The 16,914-nt window shown below is 57.9% G+C and overlaps 1 protein-coding gene across 5 annotated transcripts in view; it reads right to left on the bottom strand.

Annotated features, from left to right (window-relative positions):
• Positions 1-16,081, bottom strand: part of NOS1AP (nitric oxide synthase 1 adaptor protein) — a 30,245-nt gene extending 14,164 nt beyond the window's left edge. For 3 of the 5 annotated variants that reach the window (XM_068690224.1, XM_068690226.1, XM_068690228.1), the window contains exons 1-2: positions 11,920-12,213; positions 5,917-5,988 (exon numbers count right to left, since the gene is read on the bottom strand). In XM_068690224.1, coding sequence (XP_068546325.1) covers positions 5,917-5,988; positions 11,920-12,024 — 177 coding nt within the window. In that variant the 5' untranslated portion in view covers positions 12,025-12,213. Of the gene's footprint in view, positions 1-5,916; positions 5,989-11,919; positions 12,215-15,955 lie in introns of those variants that run through there. The other 2 variants (XM_068690225.1, XM_068690223.1) reach the window with 2 other exon arrangements.
• Between the last annotated feature and the right edge of the window lie 833 nt (positions 16,082-16,914).

Here is a 16,914-nt window from a genome sequence, read left to right as displayed (position 1 = left end):
CCCAAGAATTAACAGCTCCGGGGGAAAGCCACGTATCTGGCCATTTCTGGCAGCGAAAACACAAGAAATGACAACGCTTGCCAGAAATGTGAGGCACAACCCAGAGGGGACCCTGGAGGCACTGTGCTGGGATGCTAACAGCAGCACTGGGGCTGCGTTCTCCTGACCCACACAAGGAAAAGGCCCCAAAACCCCAGCTCTGATGAACCCCAGCAGCTGCCCCCTGGAAGGGGAACCTGACGTGGACCTGGCCCATTGCTGGGAAAGCAAAGAGCAAGAATGGTTCCTGCAGGAAAAGAGCAACAAAGCGCAAGGAAGGTCCCTCAGTTTTGGTGCCATTAACGGGAGAAGGCCCACGGATGATTTCCAGCCCTGGGCAGGGCTGCATCACACCAAAGCATGCAGCGTGGTGCTGTGACATGCCCATGTGTCCCATCAGCCAAGTTTTAGGCCAAAATCTTGGGAGAGCTCGCACGTAGACAAGACGCACACACCTGGCAAGGGGCGCAGGCGCAGGTTGCCAACCACCAGCCCGTTCTCTGCGCTGCTGCCCTCGCCCCCCTCTCCCGCTGGGTCCCTTCCCCAGCAGGCAGCCTCCTGCAGTGAGCCCAGCCCCGGCGGGACGATGCTGAGCAGATTGCTTGGGCAGGCAGAGACAGGTCCCTGCTGGTCCCCCGGGGCTGGGGGAGAGCTCTGGGCTGAGCACGGCATCCTCCCCGTGCGCACGGACACCGGCGACGCGCAGGCGCGCCAGGAAGCCCTCCCTGCGACGGTGCCAGAACCAGGGCTGAAAACATCCTGCCCGGCCCCCGTCGGGATCTGCCGGCGGCTATCAATCCACCGAGGGGCACAGGGATGTGGAAAGGGGGAGAAACGAAGCGCTGGAGGCTGGTTTTTGGGCTTAACGCTGCTTTGTGAAGCTCCTCCCGTGGGTCAGCAGAGGTTGCGCTTGTGCATATGGATCAGCACAGCTCCGAGGTGCGCGTGCATCCAAAATAGCTGTCGCTGTGGTTTGTGCTGACAAGGTCAGGGCCGATATTCCCATCCAATTTCAGCTTTAATTTTGGTAACTGCCTGTGACGGCCGCGCGTCCTGACGGGTATAAATGGGAATCGGTCTAAAAATACCCGCGCTGCGAGAGCGGCAGAGCAGAGCTAGGCTCGGTGCTTTGAAACAAGCCCAGATCACAGCAGCACGCCCATTTATCACACAAAATATGTGTTCCAATAACATTGACTATTCCACAATAAATTCCGTCTGCTCGCCTCGCTCTTTCCCACCATACAGCTGCCCCCATCCCCTTCCTTTCTGCCCCCAAGTTCCATTAGCTGAGCTGACGCGCTGGGGCGCACGCCGCAGCCGCCCTCACCCCAAGCATTTCAGGAGAAATCAGAGCAGATAAAAATCAATACCAAACACACGGTCAAGGGGATAAGGTTCTTGTGGATAACAGCTGCCTCTCAGCCCCCCGTTGCAGAATTCCCATTTGGAGACCCCCGTGGGGCAGCAGCAACCAGGCCGCCCTGCAGACACTAGCGCTGAGCCGCACGCGTTCTGCTATTTATCAGCCCTTGCTAATAGAAGCAGCGGCAGCACATTCTTTGGAAACCCCATATCTGGCTGGAATTTGCGGTATTTTTAATTAGCTACCCATCAGCTCCTCCGAGCAGGGAGAAGATCCCACGGGGCAGGGCCGCCAGGAGGGCGAGAGGCACCGAGCATCCCGTGGGTGTCGCTCCCGAGGCCGGGGCTGGCTGGCAGTCCTGCACCAGCCTGGGGTGCATGGGTACTGAGAGAACCAAAAAATGCCTGGCAGGTACCTTCAGAAGAGAAAAACATGCTCAGGATCAGCACTAAGGGAGGCACTGCCCCAAGGAAACCACAGGGCTAGCACCGCCGGGGAGTGCGCCCACCCCAATTCCACCTTGGTGACAAAATGGGGTGACACACGCACGTACCCATGAATCTGACAGTGAGCAGAAGCTGAATACGGCGAGGTTTACAGCCCGGCTTGCGAAACACGGCCAGGATTCATTCACTCACCCGTTTCACTGCCCGCCAACGAGGCGCTCGCCCACCCCACGTGAAAAGCTTGAGCAACGCGGCGCGGAAAGCAGCCGAGAGCGGCCGGGCGGAACAGCGATGGCAAACCCAAAGAAGGCAAGCTGGCAATAACCTAACTAAATCAGCAATTATGAAATTCAGGCAATTAATAAAGAATGAATGAGCAACAGCCCTGAATGCTTGGCGCACCAGAAACGAGGCGGCCCCGTGGGGCTCATTAGGTGCTAGCGGTACGCAGCCACGCTGCTGGTCTGCAGCTGGAGAGGAGAGGAGAGGAGAGGCAGCTCTTCACATCACACGTTTGTTCCCAGGCTCCTCTTTCAGCTAGAGCTAACGCAGGTATTAAAAATTACTCACTGAAGTCTACGTTTTGAAATCAGCAGGTCTGAGTAATGCCCTTCAGAGGGTTTTGTAAGGAGTTACAGGCTCAGATCCCGGAAAAAAAAAAACCCTCCAAGTTGACAAAAGGTTTCGAGCTTTTAGTTAGAAAACAGCCAGTGTGGGACTTCACACCAACCACCAGGACTGCAGCACAGCTCAGCACGGCAACAGCCCTTTGCAAAACGAGATCCGAAGCTGCCCCAATAAAATTAGAAGCGCACCACGCAAAGCTTTCAGGCTGGCTGAGACATTTCCAGAATGTATTCCAAGTCTCCCCCCTGCAAGCAATTGGACAAACGTTATCTGAAACAATAGCACAGCCCGGCCTGAGGGGATGCCATCCGCTAGCTGCTGGATCCCAAAACCAAGCAACAATAGGAATTTGACAGGATGCCACTGCTCTTTCAGCAAGCCCCAGAGCAGCGGGAGCGCGGCGCTGATTTTCATGCAGGTCTGGGAGGGAGCAGTGCCTTTGATATCCAGGTCAAGCGTGCAGGAACTTGGTATCTGTTCGGTTCAGCTGGATTTATGTGGCAATGGCCAGGCGGCTTCCCAAAGGAAAAAGGAACAAGCTGCATGCACAGGATGCAGGAGGCTGAAAAAGGCCCCGAAACTGAGCGGTGCCACCCGGCAGGGGGGATGGTGACCTGAGCACCCCGTCGTGCTGCTGCGATGGACACAGCACGTGGAAAAGGGAGTGTGTGGTGAAACAGAAGGGCGAAATTATCTCAAAGCACAGCGCTGTGGAAATCCCTAGTATCACATCCTGCCATAGCATCACCTGTTTCATCACCGACTTCCATGAAGCAATGGGAGAGGGTTCAGAAGGAAGCAACAGGACTACGCAGCACGTCTCCCAGGCTCAAGCCCCAGGGGCTGACCCAGACTCGCTTGTTTTAGCCTGACCTAAGAGCAGGGCGCTGGGCAGAGCCCCGTCCAGCCGCCGGCTCCTTGGCTGCGGGCAAGCACACATCAAACAGCGGGGAGTCGAGCTTGGGTGTGCCCAAACCACAGAAAGACCCGCGAGTTTTGCACATGCCCAAACAGCCACGGAACAATTTGCCCTTGGAGAGACCGCGCCTGGGGACAGGCTCTGAGGAATTGGACAGGAAACCCAGAGGGGCAGCAGCCCTCGCTGCGTTATCCATGCTCGCTGCCAGCCATGTGCCACTCACAAGCTTGTTGAAATGCAGAAATTTTGCCAATTTGCTTAAAAAAAAGATAAAAAAAGCTCAGCTAGGTGAAGTAGCAAAAGTCCCACGGAATGAGATGTACCTGACGGAGCAGGAGGTCTGGAGGAGCCAGGCATTAAAGTGCCCGAAGTGCCTCGTGGTTTTGCAAACCTCTGCTGGACACTTCCCAGAAGCAGGCTTGCAGGAGAGCTCTGGGTAAGCAGCATTTAGAACAGCAGCTATATAGGATTTCATCCTTCCTGGCACCAGGGAAAACCTGGCTTCAGGCCACGCTCAGCAAAAAGGAGGGCTCCAAACCCTCCAGGACGACTGTGCCAAGCCCCGGGCAGGTAACTGGGGCTGCGCTGGAGAGGTGCCAGCAGCACCAGGAGGATCGTGCATTTTGCATACATTGACATCGCTACAGCACGAGCAAACACACAGCTAGGGCTGCCATTTAGGGACCGACCACTGCGCTCAGGCACTCTGGGAAGAGAAAAAAAAAATAAAAGGATGTCTTGCAGCTAGTTCAGGAGTTTGAAACTCAGCTCTTGGGCAGCTGATAGCGCCTGGGGTTGGGAAGATGTTGGCGCAGCTCCTTTCTGAACCCCTCCAGCTCAGCAGCTCTGTGCAGGGCAGCTCTAACCAACGCTTAATCGCTGTTGAACCTGGGACCTGCTGAGGTTCGGGTGCCCACCGACAACCTAAGGAGGCTGAGGGATGGATCCCCCCCGGCTGCAGAGGCAGGGAGCGTTTGGGAGGTACGCCCAGCGACCTGCACTGGGTCAGCCTCTTTGAGATGAGGAGGGGAAAGGCAAAAAAATAAAAATAAAAAAATAAATCGCTTTTTCTGGCTCCAGACCCAGGGAAGAGACCTCCGTGCTGTGCTGCGGGGGAGCGGGCGGGCGGCAGGCAGCGCAGGAATGCCAGCAATGCCTGCTATGCGCCTCCTGCCCCGCTCCCCGGCTCAGGGCTCCGTCCCAGCGGGATGCCGCCGGCCAGCCCCAGCCTCCAGCAGCTCCTGGGGGCTCCCCGGGTGTTTTCTCCCTCCCCGCGATCCCCGCTGCCAGGCAGGGTGCCTCCGTGCACGGTTTTATCCTACATGGAGCCAAAACCCAGCGGGGAGGTGGCCCAAAGGCTGCTCCTTCAGCGGCGGTGAGAACAAGCAGGGAGAGCCCACGTTTGCCCTAAAACAGGCATCAAAAGCTGCGTAAAATCCTTGAAGGATGCGTACACAGCACACGTTTCAAACACATCACTTGTCAGAAGAAATCATTATTTTACCCTAATTTGCATCCGCTCGGCTATGAATTGTCCAGGCTGGGCGTCAGGCTGCCTCCACCGGCCCATGAGGACTGCTTTGGTTTGTTTTGCTTTGAAACATTTGGGTTTATTTCAGCTCCCAGAGCTGTGCCAGTCCTCTTGCCCCGATGCGGAGCTGTGTGATTTTGGGACCAGAGCCACGTTTTTTTTTTTTTTTTAATATTATTATTATATTATTTTTTTTTTTAGCAGCCCTTCCCCAAACGTCTCTTCCCAGAACAAGAGGGGTCCCGGGGGACGAGGAGGAAGCAGCCGCCTACAGACCTCAGAGATCTCCACGGCGTAACAGATCCCAACCCCAGCCTGCAACCAAGGTGAGCAATTCTAACGCCAAAAAAACAACAATAAAAATAAATAAAAAACCCAAAGACATCCCAGCTTGCCCTCAAGCCGCGACATTAAGCACTGCCGAGGGCAGCGCGCAGGGAAGAGAAGCCCACGAGCTCTCCCCGTGCTGAAATTCGGGAGCAAACCAACAAACAAACAAATCCAAACATCACCGCCGGGCCCCGGGGGGAGGCTGGAGGCTTCCCGGCCGCACGCGGCAGGCAGGGAGCGGAGGAAGAGCTGCTCCGGTGGCTGCCGGCCAGGCATTATGCGGCCGGAGCGCCGAGCACCCTGCCCGTGCCTATTTCGGGAAGTCGGATGATTTCATAGCCAGCTGACATCCCCTGACCTGAGCCCCCGTGCCGCCGGCTTCTCCGCGCCTGGGGTTGTCAGCCAGGAGCGAACCTGCCCGCACGCCCCCCGCGTTTTCGGGCAGCCCACGCGGGATGTCCTGGGTACCCCAGGTGCTGGGGATGCTCCGGGGTGGCATGCTGCCACCCCGGAGCATCCCCAGCACCTGGGGTACCCAGGTGGCACATGGATATTTGCGTGGGTACGGCGTGGCACACGGATATTTGGATGGGGAAAGGTGGAGAGTTAGGGACCACCCCGGGGAAGGGGCGCGGAGGGGCACCCCCGCGGCACTCACCCTGATCCGCCGCATGGCCGTCACGATCTCCACCCTGCTGTTGGGCCGTGGCACATCCAGGCTGCCTATGTACTGTGGGGAAAGAAAGAGCACGTTAGGGGACACTGCTCGGAGCACGGCAAGCAGCCTCCTCGTCCCCCCACTGCGTCCAGAGCCCCCCCAGTGCTTCCCAGCCCTGCTGCCCACCTGCACCCAGGCACCCTCTGCATGTCCCAGGCTGGTAACGCCGACCTGTTCGCAACAGGACCTCAAAACCCCACCGAGCAGATGGGAACCGGGCCCTGGGGACAGCTCGGAAAGCTGGGTCACTTGGAGAAGGGACAGACAAAAGCTGGGGTGGCACAGGGTGCGGTGATCCTGAGCACGGGACCACAGGGCACGGGTCTGAGCGGGCACAGGGACCAGGCTTTACCCCACCTGCCTGTCCCTAGGAGCAAGACAAGTCCCCAAGCGAGCATCCTTTCTGCCTGGCAGATGAACAGAGTTGTTTTCTCGTAAGAAAACCCTACACCAGCTCCAGTGACTCAAGCGGGGTCGTCCTGTGCAGGCGGTGCCGCAGCCTGTTGGGCGCAGCGCAGCTCGGGCTTCCCAGCAGACGAAGGGACACGAGATGGTCTACACACCACTGTTTGCTCTTTCTGGTATTCCTGCTTGCCAGAAAGAGCCAAATCGATCTTTTTAATAAATCAAGAAGAAAAACTGTGAATTGTGCAGAGCCCAGCTGGAGCCTGGTGCCCCCCAACCCAGCTCTGCTCCCCACTAAGCAGGCACCACACACCAAGGGGGGCGAGGAGGCTTCCAAACATCTCCTGACCTGCAACCAACGTTTTTTAGGGAGACTGATGGTAATTCAGGGCACGAAACACAGAGCCACGGCAGCACATACAGCCACAAGGCTTCAGCCCTGGTAAAGGAGCACAGCCCCAGCAAGCAGGACTCACTCAGCCCTGCTGGCATCAAAGCCCACAGGGGTCACCCAAAATCCCCCCGGCTGCACCTGCACCAGACGGGATACTGGAATACCCTGGGATAACTGGGGCAGCCTGTCCTGTGACAGGCCCTTCCCTGTTAATTAGGGCCCTTCCCTGTTAATTACTGCCCCTTACATCCTATCCTGGGCACGCTGGAGCAGAGCGAGCCCCTCTGGCTGAGCCGAGCCCCGCACCGATCCTGCTCCCACGGGAGGATGCAGGCGGTGGCCACAGCCCCCAGCACCGACAGGAGCGGGCAGCCGGTGCTGTGAGGACACAGAGCAGATATAAAAATAACCATCAAACAGCTGGCTTGGCCATCATGTGCCGTGGCAGTGCAGGAAAGCCTTATGCAACGGGAATTAAGCCCTGCGCCGCAGCCCGGGCAGAGGCAGCGGCCACGGCCACAAAGGCAGCAGCCCTGGCCAGCTCACAATCACACACCCTGCATGGAGCCTCCCTAATTCAAGATTTAGGTCTAAGAGGAGTCTTTTCCACCAATCACTTTCCTTTTTCTTTTTTTTCCTTTTATTTCTTTTAATACAAAGCCTGGAAAGCACCACTAGGAAGAATGAGATGGCCACCAGGCAGCCACGCCGTGCCTGGCACCCCGCAGGACTGCCCCAAACCCAGGTACCAGAGCATCCCCCTGCCATCTGCCTCAACCCCATGTGCTCAGCCCCAAACACCCATCTCTCCCCTTGCTCTCCAAGTTTTTTTTTGTTTTTAGCTTTTTTTTTTTTTTGCACATTTCACAAAAACCAACAGATGGACCAGGGCCCTGGGTTATTTCAGCGCCGAGGCCAGAAACCACAAGCGGGAAGCGCCCTGCAGAGGAACAACCCTTCAACGAGTGGTGAGCATCCCCCCAAAAAATGCAGACGTGGAGGTCAGCCTCCAGCCAGCTCCTCCCCGCCGAAGGAGCGGGGCTGGCGTGAGAAACCACCGTGCTTATCAGCCCCTTGCATGAGATAAGTGCCCTGACGGCTGCTCTGGCCCCGCTCTCCTCCAACCTCTTACTCACAGCCCCGAGCCTCGTCCTGCCCCGGAACGAGCCGGGGACACCGCTCAGCACAGCAGCCTCCTCGTCCCCCGGAAAACCAAGACTCATTTTGCCAGTGCGGTGTTTGCGCAGCTCCTTGAGCTTCTCTTAATTTTATTTTATTTTTTTTTGTTGTTTCTCCCGCCTCGAGGTTGTTTAATACTCTTCCGCCCCAAAGAATTTCCTTGAGGTGCTTTCCCAGGGCCACCTCCCGAGCCGTGTCCGCGGGGCCGGGGAAGCCTTGCTGGAGAGGAGCCGCGAAGCCAGGCACGTCGCCTCCCCGCCGGCCAGACCCCGTGCAAAGGTCAGGGCTGAATCATCCCCGGCGGCCAGGGAAGCCCGGGCAGGCTGCCTGGAAGCTCGCCAGCCCCAAAAGCCTCCCCGAGACACGGGGGAAGAGCTGCTGGAGCAGAGGAGCTGTGAGCAGGCAGCGGTGCAGGAGCGGGCATCGCCCATGGGGTGCTCACCCCAAAATCCTGCCTGCGTTCCTCCAGTCCCATGAAAAACAGGGCAGCGCTTTCCAGCTTTGCTCTTTCCCTCCCCATCACCGTGCCGTGGATGCTGCAACACCAGGGGGAAAAAAAAATGAGGCTGCAACCAGGGCAGAATTAGGGGAGCGCACCCCAAAAATCAGCATGGCACAAAGAGGAAACCCGTGGTGGCGATCCTGGAGCAGCCCGGGAGGAGGCAGGCGAGCCCCCTGCCCTCTGCCCTGCCCCAGCCACGGGGAGATTTACTCAGAAGGAAAGGAAAAGTCAGCGTGCCAGCCTCCTTCCGTGGAAAAGCCTCGGTGTCCCAGCCCAGGCAGTCATGTGCCATCTCCCTGTGACATGGGGACGTGGGGACGGGGCTGGCCCTGGGCGCAAGGTGCCAGAGCCGCACGGCCCCAGGCCACCAGGCAGTGGGAGCCAACAGCCCCCCAGGGCTTCTCACCCATAAAATGACTTCACCAGCACGGCAAAAACCATGTCCCTGCTGCAGGGAAGCCGGGTGGCACCGGGGAGGGATATTTATAGCCCGCAGCGAGCGGTGCCGGGCTCCATCGCTCCACAGCTCCTGGCTGAGCAGCCCTCGCCGAGCTCGCTGCTCGAGAGCTGCCAGCAGAAGCAGCCCCCGGGCGCAGCTGCCAAGCCTCTGGCAGCCAGCTAGAGGTGCAGAGCTTGCAGCAACCTGCTGCTGCCCGCCTCCAGCGCTGCCTGGTGCCAGCACACCCGGCCGGGGGGCGAGAAACGCCTGCGAGGGGAGCCTGCAGCAGGCGAGGGGGTCGGACCGGGTGGGAGATGCCCGAGGCTCGGCCCATTTCAGGTCCCTTCCGCAGCCCGTGGGCACTGGCACCATCACAGCCCCGCGAGGGGACAGGCAGGAGAGCCGCCCGTCTGCTGGGAGCTGGCAGGGCCATACTGGATCCCAGTGAAGTCTCCTCCGTGTCCCGTCTCCAAACATAGCCAGCAGCAGATGCTCGGCTCCTTCTCAGTTTCCCACGCACAAAAGTGGAGAAAAAGTACTGACAAACGCCGCAGAAAATGCTCGGTTGCCAAGATCCCTTCATCCCTTCAGGGTAGGGAAAAGAATAAAAAATAAAAGCCCATCCAAACCCCAAAAACCCCTGCCTGCCAAGAGTGCTGCGGACATCACAGCTCCCCTCTCCTGGGGGACCGCGTACACCAGGGCTCTGCCAACAGATCAGTGAGTGTGGGACTGAAGGATCAAAGCTGCTTCCAAATAATGGGTCTGGGAACAGCAGAGCTACACCTGAGCTGCTTTTGGGTTTTGTTCCGCAGCACCGTGACTTTGGGAACACAAAGAGCAAGCTCCTGTCCCCTCCTCCCTGCCCCAAGCGGAGCAGCCACGCCGGGCAGAGAGGTGGAGGAGGACAGAAGGTGTCTTTGCTCTATAAATACCCATTTATTTAAACAGGAAACCATTGCACAAGTGGGAATTCATGCCAGCTCCCCTGCGACACGCTGCAGCTCACAGCTCTTTCATCCGAATGCTTCAGCACACTCCAGAGGCCTGCCTTTTGATTTTATTCAACAATTCAGACCACAATGGGCAGAAATTGAAGCCTGCCTTCCCTCGGAGCCAGCTCCCCCGATTCCCACCGGCCCGATGGAGGCACTTCAGAGACACGGAGGCTTTCGGTGCCAGGAGAGGTGGCCAGCAAAAACAGCTCACGAGGTGTGAAGCGCATTACCATCCCTAAGGAGATGGAGCGGGATTTTCCAGCCATGGGGTTTATCTCCAGAAAAGGGATTAACACAATCCTCGGAGGACGCTGCGCTCCGACGTGGTGTCCCCGTGCCAGAGCATACGGCTGCGAGCGGCTCCGGCGCGCAGCGCAGCTCAAGCCCCTCTCCTGACAGCATCGCCTTCGACAGCACCGCTTGCTCTTCATCACCTTGTGTGCTTGGGAAAGGCCAAAACCTGACAGTGGTGACCGCTGCCAGACAAACGCAGCAGCTGGCAGGTAGAGGACCAACACCGGGTACCAGGAAAAGAGGAGGAGGAGGAGGAAGGCGCAGCGGTTGCTGCCTGGGCTGCTCCAGCCTCCCAACACCCATGTAATTCTGCCAGAGACTGTTTGGGGACAGGACACAAGGGGTTTTCTTCTTTCAAGGGGTTTTCTTCTTCCTGTGCTCCCCCAAAGCTCTGCTCTAACCCCACGTTTCTCATTTTGCCGCCTCGCCGTGCGCTCCGTGCCTCGCTCAGACAAGAGCCGTGTGGGTTTAAGCGCCCGGGATTCTTGGGGATAAAAGGAACTAAAGGAGTGTAAGCATTTAATTAATCTCCACCAATCTAATAAAAGGATGGAGTAATTGCCTAAGCCATCTGCATCCTGCATCTGGCATCAGGAGCTGCTGGAGAAACACACAAATTCAGGAGCAGGGCTCCCACGGCTCGTGCTTGGCAGCAACGCGTGCCACGGGGCGCACAATAAAAGAAAAGAGGCGCTAACAAAGGCTCACGCACCACCCCGGTGCCACAGCCACACCAGCAGCACGGAGGAGAGATGAGATGTGAGCATACTGGGGGCAGCGAAGCCGTGTCCCACTGCTCCCCCCGGCACAGCTCTGCACGCTCCAGCAGGACACGGGCATGCCACCAGGCCACTGCACACAACACGATGCCAAACCCGTGGTCCTTCCCCTGCCAGCACCTCTCCTCCAAGGACAATGGTGTACGAGAGATGCCCACCTCCCTGCTGCTCTTTTTATAGGAACTCTTTTACACCAGCATTTATCCAAGTCAACCCCACTTGGAGTATCTCGTCATCGTGACAACCGTATCCCCCATGAACAGCAAAGGGGGTCGGATTTTACGCTTTTGCTTCCCGAATTTCACGTCTTGCTGCCCCCCTGCCTGCCCCCCACTACCTGCCCAAAGCAGACGGATGCTTGGCTGCTCCTTGTGCTGCTCAGAGGTCACGAGCACTCTGCTGTGGGATGCCACAGCCCGAACGGAGTATGAGCCCGAGAGGTCCCAGCAGAAGAAAACCAACACAGTGCTTCCTGCCAAATCCGCAGGCAAGAATGGTTTATATTTGTACGGGGAAACAACAAGCCCTGACTTCGGGCGCGCGGCCCTGACCTCTCCCAGCACACCACAAATGGCACGGGGCTCCTCTGCCCGCTCACACAGCGAGTTCCTCGCCTTGGAGAGCTGGGGGAAGAGGTGTCCTGCTGCACCCCTCCAAGGCACCCCAGGGTGCCCGTGCCGGAGGATGCCCGCGGTGCCCAGCTCCCCAGGTGATGCTGCGGAGAGGCTCGGGAGGGCTCCTTGGCGAAGCAGCGGGGTGACCCCAGCTCCTGCCACCTCCACCACCGCTTGGGACGGGGCAGGACTCCCCCAACTCCCAGATCTCAGCCGGGGCACCACCAAGGGATGGGACCTCGAGGGAAAGGCGCAGAAGAACCGCGCAAAAGGCACTGGAGAAGGAGAGGGGGGGGGAAAACCAAAAAAACCACCGTGGGGTGCGCGCCCGCTGCCCACCTTGGCCTCGAAGCAGATGCCGTGCTGGAAGGCGTCCTCGTTGTGCAGGGGGATGCGGAGGTCGTGCCGGTCGTCCACCAGGTTGTACTTGGACTTGGCGGGCATGGCGGCCCCGCTGCCCTGCGGCTCGCCCGGCCCCGCCGCCGCGCACCCTCCGCCCCTCGCCACCCACCGGCCCCGGGGCGGGGACGCGCCGCCGCCGCGCAGCGCAGCGCCGGGGGGGAGCGGGGCCCGGGGGGGAGCCCCCGGAGGGCCCCGCGTTGCTCCCGGGGAAGGAGGGGAAGGAAGGAAGGAAGGAGGGGCTGGGAAGAAAAAAAAAAAAAAAAATTCCCCGAGAAAAAAATAAAAAAAAATCAGCCAAAAGGCGCGCGCGCTGGGGAAGGCACCGCTGACATCTAGTGCGCGGCCACGGCTCTGCAGCCCGGCGCCGGGGAGGGTGGAAAAGGAAATAGGGGAATGAAAAAAAAAATCAATAGGAGAAAGGTTGGCAAGTGGTTGAAGAGGCGGTGGGGCTTGGTGGAGTAGAGCCGTGGCATGCTCCGACCCCTCGGGCTGGGAGCTGAGCCCTGGGTGTGGAGGGGAGGTAAAAGGGATGAGTGGCTTCGTATCCGGGTACACCAACATCAGACAGCACGGAAATCAAGTAAGCTAGAAAGGAAAAAATCTGTCTTCTATTTCGTGAAAGGCCAGCCCTGGTGACCTGGACACCCCAGTGCCTCCCAGGACCCTTTCCCTTGCTCCACCTGCACAGCCCTGCACATGCCTTGGGTTTCTACGTGACTGCAGTGCAGGCTCCTCACCCACCCCTGGACAGCAGGTTCAGGGCCATCGATTTTTCAGCCTGAATCAGCACACTGAAACTTTTCCTGAGCTTCAGACATCACTGGTAGCCACCCCCGGGCGTGCTGTTTGAGCCACATCTGACTCGCTGGGTGAACTTTCCACCATCACCAGCTGTGGTGGCTGGGACGGCGCTCCCAGCACGGTCAGGTACGCCAGGAGATAAGGAAGGGCTGCGCTCAGCAGTGCCCACAGGAACGCCTGCCGGGTGCCAGCGCCCAGTGCCAGGCTCGGGTGGGATTGCCCAGAGCTGTCAGCACTCAGACAAGCCAACCAAGAGGTGATTTCCCACCAGAGGCAAGAGGCCAGCAAGCCCTGGACTCCTGGAAACATTAATTCCTTATATCTGGAAGGGGCAGGGGATCAGAGAAGACTGGAAAAGACAGAAACCAGTGTCTGGACAGCACTGAAACTGGGGCTGTTCTGTGGCATTTGATGCTCTGGAGCCTTTGGCCCTGTCATGTCAGCAGATGCAGCGTGTGGAACAGCTCGGAGGGGCAGCAGCTCTTCCTGCAGCCAGCCTGTCCCCAGCCCGAGCATGACGTGTGAGCTGCCTGCAGCGCTGGGCAGCACTCCCAGGTCCCAGACGCTCCGCAGGGAGTTGAGGACACCGGTGACATTTCACCCAGTTCCACGCTCCTGATAAGCCTGCGACGTAACCGCGATCTGGGGAGAAGGAGGCAACGTCCAAACTCTCCTGCCCTCGCAGCACCGCCTGCCAAGCGCTCACCGCGCCGGCCACGGGAGCTGCCCAAAGGAGCAACCAGAGGGCCAGCTTTCCGCTCCTGTTTGCCCTGCAAGTCCGGAACCTGCTTCCTCCCTTTCAAAATCACTCACCACGAGCCCCGCAGTTATGCACTGAAGCTGTGCAACCGGTTCGCTTGTTTGCTCAGTCGCTTCCCGGCGCGGCGGGGACAAAGGTCCCGTGTGCCACACGAGCGGGAGCAGACGGCTGCCACCGAGGCCAAGGAGACCCATTGAGGGGAACACGGCCTGTATAAACCCAGAATAACCACAAGGACAGCCTGAAGGACTACCATTAAGATTTATAAATATATAAAAAAGCAAAGGACTGCTTGGAACGGCCTCACAAGTGCCAGAGCGCAGCGGAGGCGCAGAAGAGATGCGCTGCAGCCCCCTCGCTGGGGGCTCTCCGGGGGCTCTGTGGGGTCCCTCCGGGGTCCCGGGAGCTCCGTGTGTCCCCTCGGGCCCCCTCCGGGTGGCGGCTGGCGCTGCCCTGCCACCTCCTGGGCAAGCCCCGAAGCGCAGCCGGGGAGCGCCGCGCAGCGCCGGCGTGGCGAGGCTGAAGGAGAGCCGGCAGAGAGTGTCCTGCTCGTGTCCGGAGCTGTCTGCTCCTGCTCCCCCGAAGCTACCCGGGCTCTGCACCCTTTGCATCAGAAGGACGTGCTCATGGCTGCTCGCAGCCTGTAGCAGAAGGCACCTGCAGTGCTCGCCGTGCTCCAGGCACCGCAGCCTCTCCGGAGAGCTTCGTGCCCCCAGCCCTGCAGGACACCACCTGTACCTGGGCACTGGCAGCAGCTCAGCACGCACCAGGAGGACAAAACCCTCCTCTTCTTGCTGCCAGCCCTCTCGAAATAAGACATTCGATGTACCTACAGCCGGTAGGTACATCAGCTCTGTAGCCATCATCACACACGTTGCTTCCATGGCTGTACTGTGGCAGAGATTTGGGAAAACACACCGTGCCCAAGATTTGGGAAAACACACCGAGCCCTGTTTGTGCTCGGCAGGCCCCTCCTCCAGGGAGCGATAAGAACAAGGGCTTTTGGCCATATGCAAATATTTTTGTTATTCTGCTGGCGGTGGGTGGGAACGAGAAACGTCACGGAGCATGGCAATGGGAGGAAACGGGCAGATGGCAGATTTTGCAGCTCTAAGCAATAAATCGTAATGAAAATTGGATCTCCGGCAGGAAGTCAGATAGGAAAGGTAGGATCCAGCTCAGAGCTGCAGTCTGCTTTAATGCCCTTCCACAAACTCCTATAGCAGCAAACTGCAGCAAGACTCTGCTAGGGTCATGGCCCTGCAATTAAACAGCCTAATGAGTAGAGCTTACGCTGCTAACATCAAGTCCCTGCTGGCACGGAGCATCCCAAAACTCAATATTCATCCAAAACGCATTCCAAGCATCCCTGAACACCGCAGTGGGGCTGAGCAGGGAGTCACCTTGTCCCCTGCCACCTGCACAGTCCCAGGAGGGAGGAGCGCTACACGGTGCACAGGGGTCAGCACAGCAATGAGCTGCATTTTCTGCCTAATAAAGCCCGGTGATTAGCATCTAAATTGCCATGATTGGGAAGGAAGCAAAAAGTTCAGGAAGGGGAGGAAGGCAAGCCTGCTGGAATTAAGGTCAGGAACTTGCTGGCATTTTCTGACATTTTGTTCTGATGAGCTGGCAGCGCTCATCAGCCAGCCGCGTTTACGTATTTATTTTAGAGGTGTAACTGGGAACAGTTTCAGAGTTGCTTTTAAAGCCACAAGCCTGCCTTTGATACCTGCTGGAGCACAGAGAAAAACATTAACGGGACAGCCTGAAAACTCAGGTTTGGCCTTCACAGACACTCTGATTCTTCGCAACACCATTTCCTTTCAATTTGCAATTAGCCCAGTTTTTTGGAAGCCCTCCGGGGACCCCCAGTCTCGAAGCATTTCTGTTGCAGAAAGACAAACACTCGGTGCTCCTGAAATAAACACACCCCCTGGAGCAAAACAGGTGCCTGCTAACATCCACATTCCTCCCTGCCAGCCTCAGCCAGCCTCACCACGAGCTGCAAGCAGGCAGCGAGAGCCAGGAGGTTTGGGACCCCCGGGAGGTTTGGGACCCCTAGGACCTTCCAGGGGAGCTGCAGGCTGTGCAAACCCATCCCTGCGAGCCAACTGCAGGGCTCCACACGATGCCACCACCCAGGTCCAGCAGCCAGGGAGCTCCCACGGCAGGCTGAAGCGTCGCTGCTGCACGTTGAGCATTTTGCAGGCAGCCCGTGCAGCACTTACTCATCCTGTGCTAATCTCAGCGGCCCGTTAGCGATAAGCGTGCCTAAATGCCATTAGGAGAAAGTCAACACGCTGCGTAAACACGGCTCTTAACCACCCTCAGCACAATCAGCCCTAGCAGCTCTGGGTAAACTTATCAATACACGTATTAACAGCCATTCATTCAAGAATAAGTGCTTACCTTGATATGTGGGGCCTCTTATCCCCACACCACGCACCCCACAGCTCAGCTCCAAGAACCTGGATGGGACTGGAAAGCACCTGCAGCAGGGCACCAAGGGCTGAGCACAGCAACCCCACTGCTGCCTGCCCCCATAAAACCACCACCCTACTGCACACAGACCTGGCCCCAGCTGCAGGGGGAGTCCCAGCTCCTTAAATCACCACTCTCCAGGTGCTCTGAATGAGGGAAACAAGCTGCACCATGCTGCTGCTGCAGTGGGGAGGGGGGGAAATTAAAATAAAATAAAATAAAATAAAATAAAATAAAATAAAATAAAATAAAATAAAATAAAATAAAATAAAATAAAATAAAATAAAATAAAATAAAATGCCAAACCAACAGCTGTGGGGGTTGCTGAGGGCAGAGGGAAGGACCCCAGGTGCTCTCCACCCCTTCAGCAGTCCTCTGGGTGTGCAGCAGGGCACCGTGCTGGCTCTGCCAGACATTGGGCTGAAATTCATCCACAGCTTGTCACGATGGTGTTCCTAAAGGAGCTTTAGGGCAGAAAGGGAGGTCTTGAGGTCGGTTTTGTCTGAATACAGAGAATTTGCATGGCCAGACCTGCCCTCTCCATGGGTGCCTGGCCCCCTTGACCCCAGTCCGGAGAGCGTGGCTTTGGCCCTAGCTTTTATGGTGCATCAGGAGGGATGTGGAGACCTGTAGCTTTTGTCAGCTTCTGCAGCAAGGAAGAGCAGCTTCTTTATGTGTGCAACAAGCCAGCAGCCATATTCGAGTGGAACATTACCAAAAGACCCCAGCACGCAGAGGAGCCGATGTCATGGGGGCTCCCCCCTGTGAGCACGCAGCTAACTGGAGCTACCTGCGATGTGCTTGCAATTTGCCGAGCCTTGTTTGCTGTATAATCAGGCACACGGCCCCTTCCTTTAATTGCTGTGCAAGCTGCCAGAGCGATTAAT

Source organism: Anas acuta, chromosome 8 (assembly GCF_963932015.1).
Source record: "Anas acuta chromosome 8, bAnaAcu1.1, whole genome shotgun sequence".
NCBI lineage: Eukaryota > Metazoa > Chordata > Aves > Anseriformes > Anatidae > Anas > Anas acuta.
Note: the sequence above shows the minus strand (reverse complement) of the source record. Positions and strands in the feature narration are given on the sequence as shown.